Source organism: Silurus meridionalis, chromosome 2 (assembly GCF_014805685.1).
Source record: "Silurus meridionalis isolate SWU-2019-XX chromosome 2, ASM1480568v1, whole genome shotgun sequence".
Classification (NCBI taxonomy): domain Eukaryota; kingdom Metazoa; phylum Chordata; class Actinopteri; order Siluriformes; family Siluridae; genus Silurus; species Silurus meridionalis.
The window spans coordinates 1,452,533-1,468,489 of NC_060885.1; the positions used below are offsets into that span (position 1 = coordinate 1,452,533).

General features: G+C 32.1%; 1 protein-coding gene across 1 annotated transcript; it reads left to right on the plus strand.

The window, feature by feature from the left end:
* Positions 1–7,715: 7,715 nt before the first annotated feature.
* Positions 7,716–9,849, plus strand: foxe1 (forkhead box E1). Its single transcript, XM_046862198.1, has one exon. The coding sequence runs from the start codon at positions 8,028–8,030 to the stop codon at positions 8,988–8,990; it is 963 nt and encodes a 320-aa protein (XP_046718154.1). The 5' UTR covers positions 7,716–8,027; the 3' UTR covers positions 8,991–9,849.
* Positions 9,850–15,957: the final 6,108 nt, after the last annotated feature.

A 15,957-nucleotide genomic window follows, 5' to 3' on the forward strand; every position in this document is an offset into this window, starting at 1 on the left:
TGATTGTGTGTGTATAATGTTGATTGTGTGTGTATAATGTTGATTGTGTGTGTACAATGTGGATGTGTGTGTATAATGTTGATGGTGTTTATAATGTTGATGGTGTGTGTATAATGTTGATTGTGTGTATAGTGTAGGTGTATGTATAATGTTGATGGTGTGTGTATAATGGTGATGGTTTGTGTATAATGTTGATTGTGTGTGTATAATGTTGATGGTGTGTGTATAATGTTGATTGTGTGTGTATAATGTTGATGGTTTGTATAATGTTGATTGTGTGTGTATAATGTTGATGGTGTGTATAATGTTGATTGTGTGTGTATAATGTAGAGTGTGTATAATGTTGATAATGTGTGTATAATGTTGATTGTGTGTGTATAATGTTGATTGTGTTTGTATAATGTTGATTGCGTGTGTATAATATTGATGGTTTGTGTATAATGTTGATGGTGTGTGTATAATGTTGATGGTGTGTATAATGTTGATTGTGTTTGTATAATGTTGATTGTGTGTGTATAATGTTGATGGTTTGTGTATAATGTTGATTGTGTGTATAATATTGATGGTGTGTGTATAATATTGATTATGTGTGTGTATAATGTTGAAGGTTTGTATAATGTTGATGTGTGTATAATGTTGATTGTGTGTGTATAATGTAGATGGTGTGTATATAATGTTGATGGTGTGTCTAATGTAGATGTGTATAATATTGATTGTGTGTGTATAATGTTGATTGTGTGTATCATGTTGATGGTGTGTATAATGTTGATTATGTGTGTATAATGTAGAGTGTGTATAATGTTGATGGTGTGTCTAATGTAGATGTGTGTATAATATTGATTATGTGTGTATAATGTTGATTGTGTGTATCATGTTGATGGTGTGTCTAATGTAGATGTGTATAATATTGATTGTGTGTGTATAATGTTGATTATGTGTGTATAATGTAGAGGTGTGTATAATGTTGATGGTGTGTCTAATGTAAATGTGTGTACAATGTTGATTGTGTGTGTATAATATTGATGGTGTGTGTATATTGTAGAGGTGTTTATAATGTTGATTGTGTGTGTGTATAATGTTGATGGTGTGTATAATGTTGATAGTGTGTATAATATTGATTGTGTGTGTATAATATTAATTGTGTGTGTGTGTGTATAATGTTGATGGTGTGTGTATAATGTGTATAATGTAGATGTGTATAATGTTGATTGTGTGTATATATAATATTGATGGTGTGTACAATGTAGAGTGTGTATAATATTAATTGTGTGTGTATAATATTGATTGTGTGTGTGTATAATGTTGATGGTGTGTATAATGTAGAGTGTATATAATATTGATTGATTGTGTGTGTACAATGTAGATGTGTGTATAATATTGATGGTGTTTATAATATTGATAATTATGTGTATAATATTGATTATTATTATGTATAGTGTAGGTGTATATATAATATTGATGGTGTGTATAATATTGATAATTATGTGTATAATGTTGATGGTGTGTGTATAATAATGTTGATGGTGTGTGTATAATATTGATGGTGTGTATAATGTTGATGGTGTGTGTATAATGTTGATGGTTTGTGTATAATATTGATGGTGTGTGTATAATATTGATGGTGTGTATATAATGTTGATTGTGTGTGTATAATGTTGATGGTTTGTATAATATTAATAGTGTGTATATAATATTGATTGTGTATTATATAATGTTGATTGTGTGTGTATATATAATGTTGATGGTTTGTATAATATTAATAGTGTGTGTATATAATATTGATTGTGTGTATAATGTTGATGGTGTGTGTATAATATTGATGGTGTGTGTATAATATTGATGGTGTGTATAATGTTGATTGTGTGTATAATGTTGATTGTGTTTGTATAATATTGATGGTGTGTGTATAATGTTGATGGTTTATGTATAATATTGATGTGTGTATAATGTGTATAATATTGATGGTGTGTATATATAATATTGATTATTATGTGTATAATATTGATTATTGTGTATATAATGTTGATGGTTTGTATAATATTAATAATTATGTATAATATTGATTATTATTATATATAATATTGATGGTGTGTATAATGTTGATTGTGTGTGTATATAATATTGATGGTGTGTGTATAATGTTGATGGTTTATGTATAATATTGATGGTGTGTGTATAATATTGATGGTGTGTATAATATTGATGTGTGTATAATGTTGATTGTGTATTATATAATGTTGATGGTGTGTGTATAATGTTGATGGTGTGTGTATAATAATATTGATTATGTGTATAATATTGATGTGTGTATAATATTGATTATTGTGTATAATATTGATTATTATGTGTATAATGTTGATTGTGTGTGTATAATATTGATGGTTTGTATAATATTGATAATTATTATGTATAATGTTGATTATTATGTGTATAATATTGATAATGTGTGTATAATGTTGATTGTGTGTGTGTGTATAATATTGATGGTGTGTATAATGTAGATGTGTATAATGTTGATTGTGTGTGTATAATATTGATGTGTGTATAATATTGATTATGTGTGTATAATGTAGTGTGTATAATATTGATTGTGTGTGTATAATATTGATTGTGTGTGTATAATGTGTATAATATTAATAGTGTGTATATAATATTGATTGTGTATAATGTTGATTATGTGTGTATAATGTGTGTATAATATTGATTATTGTGTATAATGTTGATTATGTGTGTGTATAATATAATATTGATTGTGTGTGTATATAATATTGATGGTGTGTGTATAATATTAATAATTATTATATATAATATTGATTATTATGTGTATAATATTGATTATTGTGTGTATAATATTAATAGTGTGTATAATGTTGATTATTATTATGTATAATGTTGATTATTATGTGTGTATAATATAATGTTGATTATTATGTATAATATTGATTATTATTATAGTGTAGGTGTATATATATAATGTTGATGGTTTGTATAATATTAATAATTATGTATAATATTGATTGTGTGTGTATAATGTTGATGGTGTGTGTATAATGTTGATGGTGTGTGTGTATAATGTTGATGGTGTGTGTATAATGTTGATGGTGTGTGTATAATATTGATTGTGTTTGTATAATATTGATGGTGTGTGTATAATGTTGATGGTTTATGTATAATATTGATTGTGTATTATATAATGTTGATGGTGTGTGTATATAATATTGATTGATTGTGTGTGTGTATAATATTGATTATGTGTGTATAATGTTGATGGTTTGTATAATATTGATTGTGTGTGTGTATAATGTATAATATTGATTATTATGTATAATGTTGATGGTGTGTATAATGTAGATGTGTGTATAATATTGATAATTATGTGTGTATAATGTTGATGGTTTATGTATAATGTTGATGGTGTGTGTATAATATTGATGTGTGTGTATAATGTTGATGGTGTGTATATAATATTGATTGTGTGTGTATAATGTGTATAATGTTAATGTGTGTGTATATAATGTTGATGGTTTATGTATAATATTGATTGTGTGTGTATATATAATATTGATGGTGTGTATATATTATTGATTGTGTGTGTGTATAATGTTGATTGTGTGTGTATAATGTTGATGGTTTGTATAATATTAATAGTGTGTGTATAATGTTGATTATTATGTGTATAATGTTGATGGTGTGTGTATAATGTTGATTGTGTGTGTGTGTATAATGTTGATATTGTGTATAATGTAGATGTGTATAATGTTGATTGTGTGTATAATGTTGATAATGTGTATAATGTTGATAATGTGTATAATATTGATTGTGTGTGTATAATATTGATTATTGTGTGTATAATGTTAATAGTGTGTATATAATATTGATTATTATGTATAATGTTGATTATTATTATTATAATGTTGATGTGTATAATGTTGATATTGTGTATAATGTTGATTATTATTATATATAATATTGATTGTGTATATAATATTGATAATTGTGTGTATATATAATATTAATTATTATTATTATAATATTAATAATTATGTATAATATTGGTTATGTGTGTATAATGTTGATTGTGTGTATAGTGTAGGTGTGTGTATAATATTAATAATTATGTATAATGTTGGTTGTGTGTGTATAATGTTGATTGTGTGTATAGTGTAGGTGTGTGTATAATATTGATTGTGTGTGTGTGTATATAATGTTAATAGTGTGTATAATGTTGATAATGTGTGTATAATGTTTATTGTGCGTATAATGTTGATTATGTGTGTATAATAATATTGATTATTATGTATAGTGTAGGTGTGTATAATATTGATTGTGTGTGTATAATATTGATTGTGTGTATAATATAATATTAATAGTGTGTGTATAATGTTGATTGTGTGTATAATATTGATTGTGTGTATAGTGTAGGTGTGTATAATGTTGATTATTGTGTGTATAATATTGATGGTGTGTATATAATATTAATAATTATGTATAATATTAATTGTGTGAATAATGTTGATGGTTTGTATAATGTTGATTATGTGTATAATATTGATGGTGTGTGTATAATGTTGATTGTGTGTGTGTATAATATTGATTATTATTATAGTGTAGGTGTGTATAATATTAATGGTGTGTGTATAATGTTGGTTGTGTGTGTATAATATTGATTATTGTATAATGTTGATTGTGTGTATAATATTAATAGTGTGTGTATAATGTTGATTATTGTGTGTATAATGTTGATGTGTATAATGTTGATTGTGTGTATAGTGTAGGTGTGTGTATAATAATATTGATTATTGTGTGTATAATGTTGATGGTGTGTATAATATTAATTGTGTGTGAATAACGTTGATGGTTTGTGTATAATATTAATTGTGTGTATATAATATTGATGGTGTGTCTATAATGTTGATTGTGTGTGTATAATTTTGATTGTGTGTATAGTGTAGGTGTGTGTATAATGTTGATTGTGTGTGTATAATGTTGATGGTGTGTATAATGTTAATTGTGGGTGAATAACGTTGATGGTTTGTGTATAATATTAATTATGTGTATAATGTTGATGGTGTGTCTATAATGTTGATTATGTGTGTATAATTTTGATTGTGTGTATAGTGTAGGTGTGTGTGTATAATATTGATGGTGTGTGTATAATGTTGATTGTGTGTGTATAATGTTGATTGTGTGTATATATAATGTTGATTGTGTGTGTGTATAATATTAATGTGTGTGTATAATATTGGTTGTGTGTGTATAATATTGATTATGTGTATAGTATAGGTTATAATGTTATAGTGTAGGTGTATATATAATGTTGATTGTGTGTGTATAATGTTGATGGTGTGTATAATGTTGATTGTGTGTGTATAATGTTGATGGTGTGTATAATGTTGATTGTGTGTATAGTGTAGGTGTATGTATAATGTTGATTGTGTGTGTATAATGTTGATGTGTATAATGTTGATTGGGTGTGTATTATGTTGATTGTGTGTGTATAATGTTGATGGTGTGTATAATTTTGATTGTGTGTGTATAATGTTGATGGTGTGTATAATGTTGATTGGTGTGTATTATGTTGATTGTGTGTGTATAATGTTGATGGTGTGTATAATTTTGATTGTGTGTGTATAATGTTGATGGTGTGTATAATGTTGATTGGGTGTGTATAATGCCCGAGCCCGGATAAATTGGGGAGGGTTGCATTAGGAAGGACATCCAGTGTAAAACATGTGCCAAATCAAACGTGCAGAGGATCCGCTGTGGCGCCCTCTAACGAGAGAAGCCGAAAGAAAGTTTTATGTAGGTGTGTGTATAATATAGTCCGTGTGTATAATGTAGTGCACACTGTCTACATTACACACACACACAAACACACTATATATAGAAAGAGGGAGAGAGAGAGAGAGAGAAGGAAACAAAAACAAAGTGAACATATGACATGGGTGACATAAAGGTGTAATGAGGAGACATAAAAGAGTAATCGTGGCATACGGGAGAAATGTCGAGACAAGGAAAAATGTTGTACACTCTTCAAACACAAATCTGTCTAAATAAACCCTCTGAGCGAGTCACAGTTAAAACTAGATCAGATTACACAGGTAAAAAAAACATGCCGTGTGTGTGTGTGTGTGTGTGTGTGTGTGTGTGTGTGTGTGTGTGTGTGTGTTTGTGCGCACTATAAAGCGGTCAAAAATACAGAAGAAATTGTGTAAACTTAGCCATTTAATATATTAAATATTTTAAATTACAAATTATGTAAAAAGTAAAAAAAATAAAAATAAATAAAAAGAGGAAGCAAGGAAATAAAATCTGTGCATGATGGTAAAAATTTTATATGAAAATGTCAGTATGTTTAACAGTTCTATGTGTATTCAGTGTAAATCATGTGTAAGAAACCTCCCGTGTTCTTCAGCATGAGCTACTCTCTATAAACATATAACATTTACTTGACTCCTCTGTAGAACTCGATTGTTCTTTAAATTATTTAATCATTCAATTATTTTTATTTGAAAAAAAAATCTTTAATTTGATTGATTTCACCTCAGATCCCTTTAGATCCCATCATAGCCATTAGAAAGCTCACACGGATCAGACTGTTTTACAGACTACAGCTGGAGATGATCATGCAGTAACTCTGTCAGGATCAAATGAGAAATCCTGACTGAGTGAATATCAAAACTTTAAAGTGACTTTGTGACAAACATTAAAAAATATTTCATATAATTTATTATTTATCATTAAATAAAAATTATAAAATGTTTTCCTTTTTCTAAATAAAAGTCAGATGTGGGATTGAAAACATCATGACTGTGTCTAAACATATTTATTAATAATCTTTAATTTCATATTGGATTTTTTAAGATATTTCACTAATTATATATATATATATATATATATATATATATATATATATATATATATATATATATATATATGTGTGTGTGTGTGTGTGTGTGTGTGTGTGTGTGTGTGTGTGTGTGTGTGTGTAAATACATCATAAACAGTATATATACTTTTATACATAATATATATTATACATATAAATATTTGCTCTTATTTGCTCTTATTATTTAATATAATTTTTATTTATTTATCATTAAATAAAAATTATAAAATGTTTTCCTCTTTGCAAATAAAAAGTCATGTGGGATTGAAAACATCATGACTGTGTCTAAACATGTTTATTAATGATTTTTTAATTTCATATTGGATTTATTATGTTATTTCACTAATTATATATATATTTTTTTATTAATTCATAAATAATAATTTATACATGAAATTATATATGTATATATCTGTGTGTGTGTGTGTGTGTGTGTGTGTTTGTGTGTGTAAATACATCATATACAGTATATGTACATATATAAATATTTACATGCTCTTATTTCAGTACAGGGTTTTGTTGTGATTTTACTGTAAATAAATTGCGTAAAAAAAAAATCTATCCATGTTAAAATTTTGCCATTTTATTAACAATCATGTTTCCTTTATATTTATATCTAATCTTCATTTCAGATGGTATCATGTTTAAATCTGATAAGAGTCGGCAGTTTGTATGGAGATGTGAATGGTGTGGAACCGAGTGTCACCTGATGAGGTGTATGAGGAAGGGAGGTGGGGGAGGGAGGAGGGGGCGTGGCCAAGCACTGCTCAGGTGTTTTAGTGTGCAGGTAAGCTCATTGTCACTCATTACAACTCACTCACTCAGCTCTCAAACACTAAGCCTCAGAAAAATTTTGTTTATATTAGCGCTGAGAACGGAGGAAGCCTGGATTTAAGTCACAGAGAGAGAGAGAGAAAGAGAGAGAGAGAGAGAGGGAGGAATTCTTAGCAGTAAGTTTCTCAGCATGGCTGTGATCACTTGGTCATTAATGAATATACTAGTTGCTGGTAAATGCCACTTCTGATCTGCAAAAAAGCGAAACTGAACATTTGCCAAACAAACCTGTGACATTAGATGCCAGGAGACACACCTTGACGTGAGTCAGAAGACTGCAGAGACTTTCCAAGCAAAAAACGCAATGCCTGTGGTTAAGGCAGAGGACGAGGCTCTGGCTCAGACGGCTGTGGAAACGACGGACTCTCTGAACTCAGACCCTCCTAAAGGCAGACGCAGGAAAAGACCTCTGCAGAGGGGAAAACCTCCATACAGCTACATCGCTCTCATCTCCATGGCCATCGCCAGCTCTCCTGATCGCAAACTCACTCTTGGGGGCATCTACAAGTTTATCACGGACCGCTTTCCTTTTTACCGGGACAATTCTAAAAAGTGGCAGAACTCCATCCGGCACAATCTGACACTCAACGACTGCTTTGTTAAAATCCCGCGAGAGCCAGGGAGACCAGGGAAGGGTAACTACTGGGCGCTGGACCCAAATGCCGAGGACATGTTTGAGAGCGGAAGCTTCCTGCGACGCCGCAAACGCTTTAAACGCTGCGATTTTACCACCTACTCTACCTCCACATCATCATACCATCACGATTCACCCATTTTTTCCCCAGTCCAGATCACCTCCTCTGTATACGGCTCAGTGTACCCGACCTACGCGCCACAAATCTCTCCCCCGTACTATCCTCCATCCACGACCGGATTTGCATCGACCCAGTCTCGCGTGTTCAGCATCAACACAATAATCGGGTCCAGCGGTTTGGCGCACAGCCCCCCTGAGACGCCGCCGGTGCAGCCGCCATGCCGTAACTTCAACCAGGATGCAGGAGGATCATGCTCGCTAAACTCCAATCACATCGCCTTCTCCTACTCCAATGCTGGAAATCATGGGTATGGCCAGGCCGCTCAGGGCATGTTTACGCACAACAGCACGCAGAACTACATCCCCTCGGGGCGACTAGGGGTCACAGGGTCGTCTCCCATCAGTGCAGATGTAGCAAATGATTCGTACCTTCACAACAGTGGTGGAACAGGTGGCTACATGAGACCTGTAACGTATCCGTCATGCATGGACAGGTTTGTTTCTGCCATTTAAAAAAGATTATGAAGGTGCTAAAAATATAAAAAATAAAATGACGAATGAATGATAATAAATAAAAACCTCACTGCTGGGGAGCAGACACCCGGACGCTTAGCCGCTCAGACGCCCAGACGCTTAGCCGCTCAGATGCCCAGACGCTCAGACGCTACATTATTATTTAAATACTGTTTTATTAAACCCTGAGCTCATGGACATGAACTTTTTTGCTGCACATGTGGAAAATACAGCAGGATCTCAGGTCACATGTTCCTCTTTTTTATCTTCCATCTTTTCTTTTTTGTCTTTTTTTCTTTTGTTTTTTGTTTTCACATTTGATGTGAAATGGCGTTTGAAAAAGACTTGATGTTATCGTCTCATGGCACAGAATTCACCTCACTGACTCTGAAACGTTTCTATTTTTTTTCTTATCAAAACAATAAATCAATCAATAAATCAATCAATAAATAAAAAAAGTTATTTAGATGAATAAGATATTAACTGTTTTTTCCTTTATCATGTGTGAAATGTGTTCCGGTGTGATTCTGTAAAAAATATAAATATATATTCCCGAAACGTTTATTTAGGCTTTATGTTAAAGAATTGAATTTCACCATGGGTGTATTATTCTGTGTTTTACTGAATTTCTTTCCTTTGTGCAGATATTTAAATATGAAACTCTCGCTGTGTGGAGAAAAACGAAAAATGACTAATTTGTGGAAAATCAATTATTTGGTGGTTGTTGTTTTTTTTTTTAAAACTATTAAAAATATTTTTTTTGGTTAAAGTTATTCAGATATTTGACCTCTGTTATAACAATGTGTTTTTTGATTAAATATTTTATAATCTAAATTAAATAGTTGTAGAAAAATGGAAAAATGGAAAAAAAACCCAACAAATTTGGATACTGTAGCATATGTTGTATTTATATTCTACTATCATTATATATTATTTTACATTTATATTGTACAAAATATAGAATTAAATAAATAAATGTACTCAATTAATTTTATATTATAATTATTTCATTATTATATTATTTAAATTTGTATCATTTTTATTTTTTCAACATTTAATAGAATAGAATAGAATAGAATAGAATATAACATTAGCTCAGTGAAAATCCGGCTTTTTGGTCACTTTGCATTCCAAGCCGTCTGAAACTGTGTTTGTTTAACCTGAACCTGAAGCTCTGTGTGTGTGTGTGTGTGTGTGTGTGTGTGTGTGTGTGTGTGTGTGTGAGAGAGAGAGAAACAATAAAGTACGCATAATCATAATAAAATTATTGGAAAATTATATACAGTAATAACATTTTAAAGTGGAGTGAAGAGCGAATCTGGGAGTGAGTGAAGAGTTCTGCAATTTCCTCACATTTTCTTATGCAAACTGAACACAGCACAGACTCCACTTCTGTTGGGTTTACAAACCGACTTCAAACTATTTAAACCAAACACAATAAAACAGCTCACATGTCATAAAATAAAACATCTAATTAGCTTCACAATCACACACACACACACACTCACACACACACACACACACACACACACACACACACACAATGTTTTGCTGGTATCTGTAGTCACATGAACTCTTAAATCGGCAGATGTTCCAGTGGCAAAAGATTAATGTACTGCTATTTGCCATAATCCACCATAACTACACATCTCTATCACATGCATGTCTCAAAGACTCAGTGTTACCAGATGGTTTATTGTATATACACACACACTCTTTGAAGTCTATGACTTAATGTATCAGGACACAATAAAAATCACCTGGTCCATATCAGGTATTAGAATGAGGTGAATACAACCTCAGATTAACAACAACTCAGGACCTATTAAACCATGTCATTGTTCATTTTATAAAAATAAACCAAAATAGGAAAAACGTGTAAAACACTAAACACACCCCGTACTGATACTATAGGACTTAGGAAGCTAACTAGCAGCCTGAAGCTGACAATAAAATGTACCTTGATTAACTGATTATCAGCTAATATAAGCACCTTTTGACAAGCCCAGGTTTTAGCAGTTTGCTGGTCTGAAGCATTCAGGTGTGTGGTAACACAACACCAAGGGGGAAAAACATTAGCAGTGATTTTAGAAAAGCAATTGTTTCCCATCAATTTAGAAAGGGTTATAAGGCCATTTCCAAGCAATTTTAAGTCCATGATTCTACACTGAGGAAGATTATTCACAAGTGGAAAACAGTGAAGACAGTTTCCAGACTTCCCAGGAGTGGACATCACAGCAAGTTCACCCCCAGACTGTGACTTTTTTATTTTTTACAAACAAGACTGTGTGTGGCACATTTTAGGCTTCATTCTTGCTATCCTGTGATACAGGCCAGTTTGTGTAAAGCTTTCCACGTAACGATGCTCTGAACAGTGCACTACTAGCAGAGGTGGGAAGTAGTGAAGTACAAATATTTTGTTACTGTACTTAAGTAGATTTTTCTGGTATCAGTATTTTACTCCACTATTTCTTTTTTACGGACAATTTTTTTTACTTTCACTACATTTTTACACAAATACCTGTACTTTCTACTTCTTACATTTTCAAAACAGCCTCGTTAATTTGAGTATAATTTTTTCTCATTGATTGCTGTTTCCAGCCCATCAGCCCTTCATTGTGCGGCTTTTTCACCATATCACTGGTGTATTATTTCCTGGCTATCAGACGTAGACGTAGGCTAGTGGAGCAAACAATGAGCAAGGCAACGAGAGGAATGTTTAATGTGAATTCAGAGGGAGTCACCGATGTGAAAATAAATAAAAACAAAGATATTCTTTAACACCATGGCCATATATAAGGGAGATGTTCAAAATTATTGGTTGTAAAAAAGTGCTGGCTTTAAAGAATTCGCCGTCAAATCTGAGAAAGCACATGCAGGTAATCTAACGTTTTATTGTTATATCGTTCTTTTCATGAGCCATTTTAATGTTTCAAGTTTTTTCCTACAATTTTGTTTGTATTTTATATAAAGGATGCTGCCACATGTTGCTATTTTTCAAATAAAGATGTTCTTAATTTCTGTAGTATGTAGCTGTCATTTGAAATCTATCATTTGAAACATTTTTATATGTTGTAGAACTGCTATACAGGTGAAGTCTTCCTGTTTGAACGTCAATAAAATGCACAGGAACTCACCTTTAATTTGTCATTTGCAAAACATCATAATAACTTTGAGTTGTTTTCAAGGATATATATACACACACACACACACACACACAAATGTATTGGGACACCTGACCTTTCCTGCTCTATGTGGTTCTTTTCCAAACTGTTACCACAAATTTGGAGGCACTTAATTATACAAGACGACACACACACACACACACACACACACACACACACACACACACATAAAATATATATATATATATATATATATATTTATATATATTTATTTTATGTCATCTTAGTCTTTTTTCTGCTTGTACTCTGTATGGTGGTTGTTCAGCTTGGATACATTCAGTATTTTTATCAATACATTGATAGAATATGAGGTTCAGTTACCAGCACGACACTAAAACAGGTGTAGTAACAGCTACTTTTTACTGAAGTACATGTCAGAGCCCAAACTTCTTTACTTTAACTTGAGTAAAAAAAGTGTAGTCAGAACATCAACTTTTACCAGAGTATTTTAAAACACAAGTATCTGTACTTCTACTTAAGTAAACGATGTGTATACTTTTGCCACCTCGGACTACTAGGGGCTTTACCACTTTACCTCCCCAGGTATTTCACTAATTTGTTTTTAATAATCATCCATACAGCTCAATAAAAGAGAGAATTTTTTTTTTTTTTTTTTTTTCGGGGTGTAATGTGACAATGATGTAATGTAATGTGTAATGAGGTAAAGACTTTCTATAGGCACTGAGTTTAATATATATATATATATATATATATACACACACACACTGTATGTCCACTTGTCTAAGTAAATACAAACACTATGAAATAATATTTAACAATAAATGTGAGGTGTATGTGCTGTCACACCAACATCTCTACACTTCAGCAGAATCTCCATCAGTGATTCATAACAAAGCTCTAATCAGCTTTCTGTTTATGCTGTATGACTCTACAATACACACTCACAGAGAAGTAATAATGTATATACAGTATCCAGTCTACATGTGATGGTGAACTCCACCCATTTAGTTTACAGTATAAACAATAGTTTTAGTTTAGTATCTACAGTAGATTATATTTAAAGTGTAGTCAAGAAGAAAGATCAGAGAAAAGTGTAGAAAATAGTTTATAGAAGAAATCAGAGTAGAGTTTACAGTAAAGTTTACAGTAAAGTTTACAGTAAGTAATTTAAGATTCTACAATAGAGAATATGACACATGATTTTAAATAAAACTCAAACAAATTTACTTTAGTGATGTTACACAACTTTTGCTGTGGTGGTGTTTGTTGCTGTGCAGTGTGTGTGTGTGTGTGTGTGTGTGTGTGTGTGTGTGTGTGTGTATAAGAGTGTTTATTTATCCATAAATGACAGATAAAACACACATCTCTCTCCTTTAGTCTTTATTCAGAAATTAAAATGTGCGTATGTTATTTGCATAGTAAGAATGGAATTCAAACACAGAGCTGAGAGTGTATTTGGGACACAGACAATCTGTAGTGTTTACTTCTTCAGCTGTGTTTTGTCCTGTTGTGGTGTTCTGTTCTATTCTATTTTATTCTATTTATTTATTTTTTGTGTGTTAATTTAACAGCAACTCGACTGAATGGATTAATTTTAAAAAATCAGATCTAAATTCTATTCTGTGCTTTTTCACATGGAGTTGGAAAAAAACCTCAGCAGCATTAGGACATTGCTGGACGTCTTGATGTACACAAGTACGGCAGGAACTTTATCACAGTCATTCCTGATGCATCATCAAGGTTCATCAAGAAGGTTCTAAAAGCAAGGAGCATTGACACGTGCTGGACTTTTTTTTTGGTCATGTCCCCAATGACGCACTTCACAGTGAAACGACTGCTTTATTCTCGTCTCTTCTTATTTTTAATTTAATTATTATCTCAGTAAAGAGTAAATATTAACTTTGGAAACATTACAATTGTTCCACTTTATTTTTTTTTAAATGTTTATTTTTGTATTTGATATAATTACAATGACGTGGTGTCTCTTTTTTTAGAGACAATTCCTCAGTGCACGATCCTCGAATCCACTGTTCTCCTACAAATCAGGATTTGAACCTGCTCTAAAATTATGAAAATCAAGTTTTTAATAAAAAATAAAAAATCTGTTTAATAGAGTAAATGTGTTTGTAACATTGCTGCCCCCTGCAGTTTGTCTGTTTAAACTGCACCACCACCAGCAGCACTGAGTGGGAGATGTTTTATAGATCAGTGCTGCCACCTACTGTTCATTTACTGTTATAAAATCACCAAGATAACAATCTGAACAGCTTTACCTCTGACTTTTACAAAGTGCTGACACTGGAGACTCCTTCCATAAATGCTGAAAGAAAACAAATATTTATTACCCCATACAAAACAAGACACGAGACACGCGTTTCTAAATGAAAGATGGTGAATATCCTTTCACAAAGTTGAAAAAAATGGGTATAATGTGTATGTTTTCTCTCCACAGCAGCATCAGGACTTTGGATGTCTTGATGTACAAGATCATGGCTGGGACATAATCAAACACTTCTGAGACCTGCTGGACTGAACATGAAGTTCAGTGTGTAGAGGAGCAATATCTAATACTTGTGCTGATGCCACAATTGAACATCAAACTGTGACTGATAAACAATCAGTCACAGCTCTGGATAAAGAGTCTGCAACCTCCATGTACTTCATATCATTTACAAGCCTTGTCTTTGTAACACTACGTCACTCCATCAAAACTAATTTGAAAGAGAAAAACTTGTTTAGAGCACGGGCTCAAAAACAAAAACCTTCAAATCACTCAAGGTACAAAAATTAATTACAAAAATAGGACAGCAAATAATATACACAACAATGAAACACAAACATAAAATAATTTATACAAGTTACTTATCCAACATTGGTCCCAGCTCTCAAAGAGGTTAACAGCCAGCTCAAATCTCTCGCTGCGTGCGGCAAACCTTTAAGGCATAGGGGGACATCCTGCTTGCATTAAAGACTGAAAAGAAATAACCACAATTCAAATAAAAATACACAACGCAAAACATAACCCTTCACTCATAACCACAAAAAACACAGCAAACTTAAATCCCATACACAGAGGATTCTCACACACACACACACACACACACACACACACACACACACACACACACACACACACACACACACCACCATGAATTGAGCTGGTGACATAAGCCTGGAAAGGTGTCATCAATAGAAATAAATAGAAAGAAAAAAAACCAAAGCCCCGGCCAACCGGACTCGTACACAAACAATTCGCACGATACACGTGCTGCCACCATGCAGCACACTCCTGACACCGGCCAACCAGGGGACCAAACAAAAACAACACGGGAGAAACAGCAATTGACTTAAATCTAAAACAATATTTTTCGGACTATATGCCGCTACTTTTTTTCCCACGTTTTGAACCCTGCGGCTTAAACAATGAAGCGGCTAATTTATAGGTTTTTTCCCGGTTTCACAAACTTCAAGCCAAAAAAAATGAACGAGAAAAAAAAAAGAAGAAAAAAAAAAAAAAAAAAAACACACTCACCTGTGTTCTGAGCTGCACGGCATCGGGAGAAAAAACTTCCACCGGTGTTGATTTTTAAACACACGACGATACCAGAAGATAAACTCCCGAGAGAAATACAGAGGTACCCTGACCTACGAGTTTAAATCGTACCGTGGACGAGCTCGTATCTCAATTTACTCACACATCAAATCAGTTTTCATAATAAAAATACTTAAAATAGCATTAATCCGTTCCAACCCTCAAAATGACCCCGTTTTTATGTTTCATTTTATTAAATTGAAAAATACATTTATAAATAACAAATCCT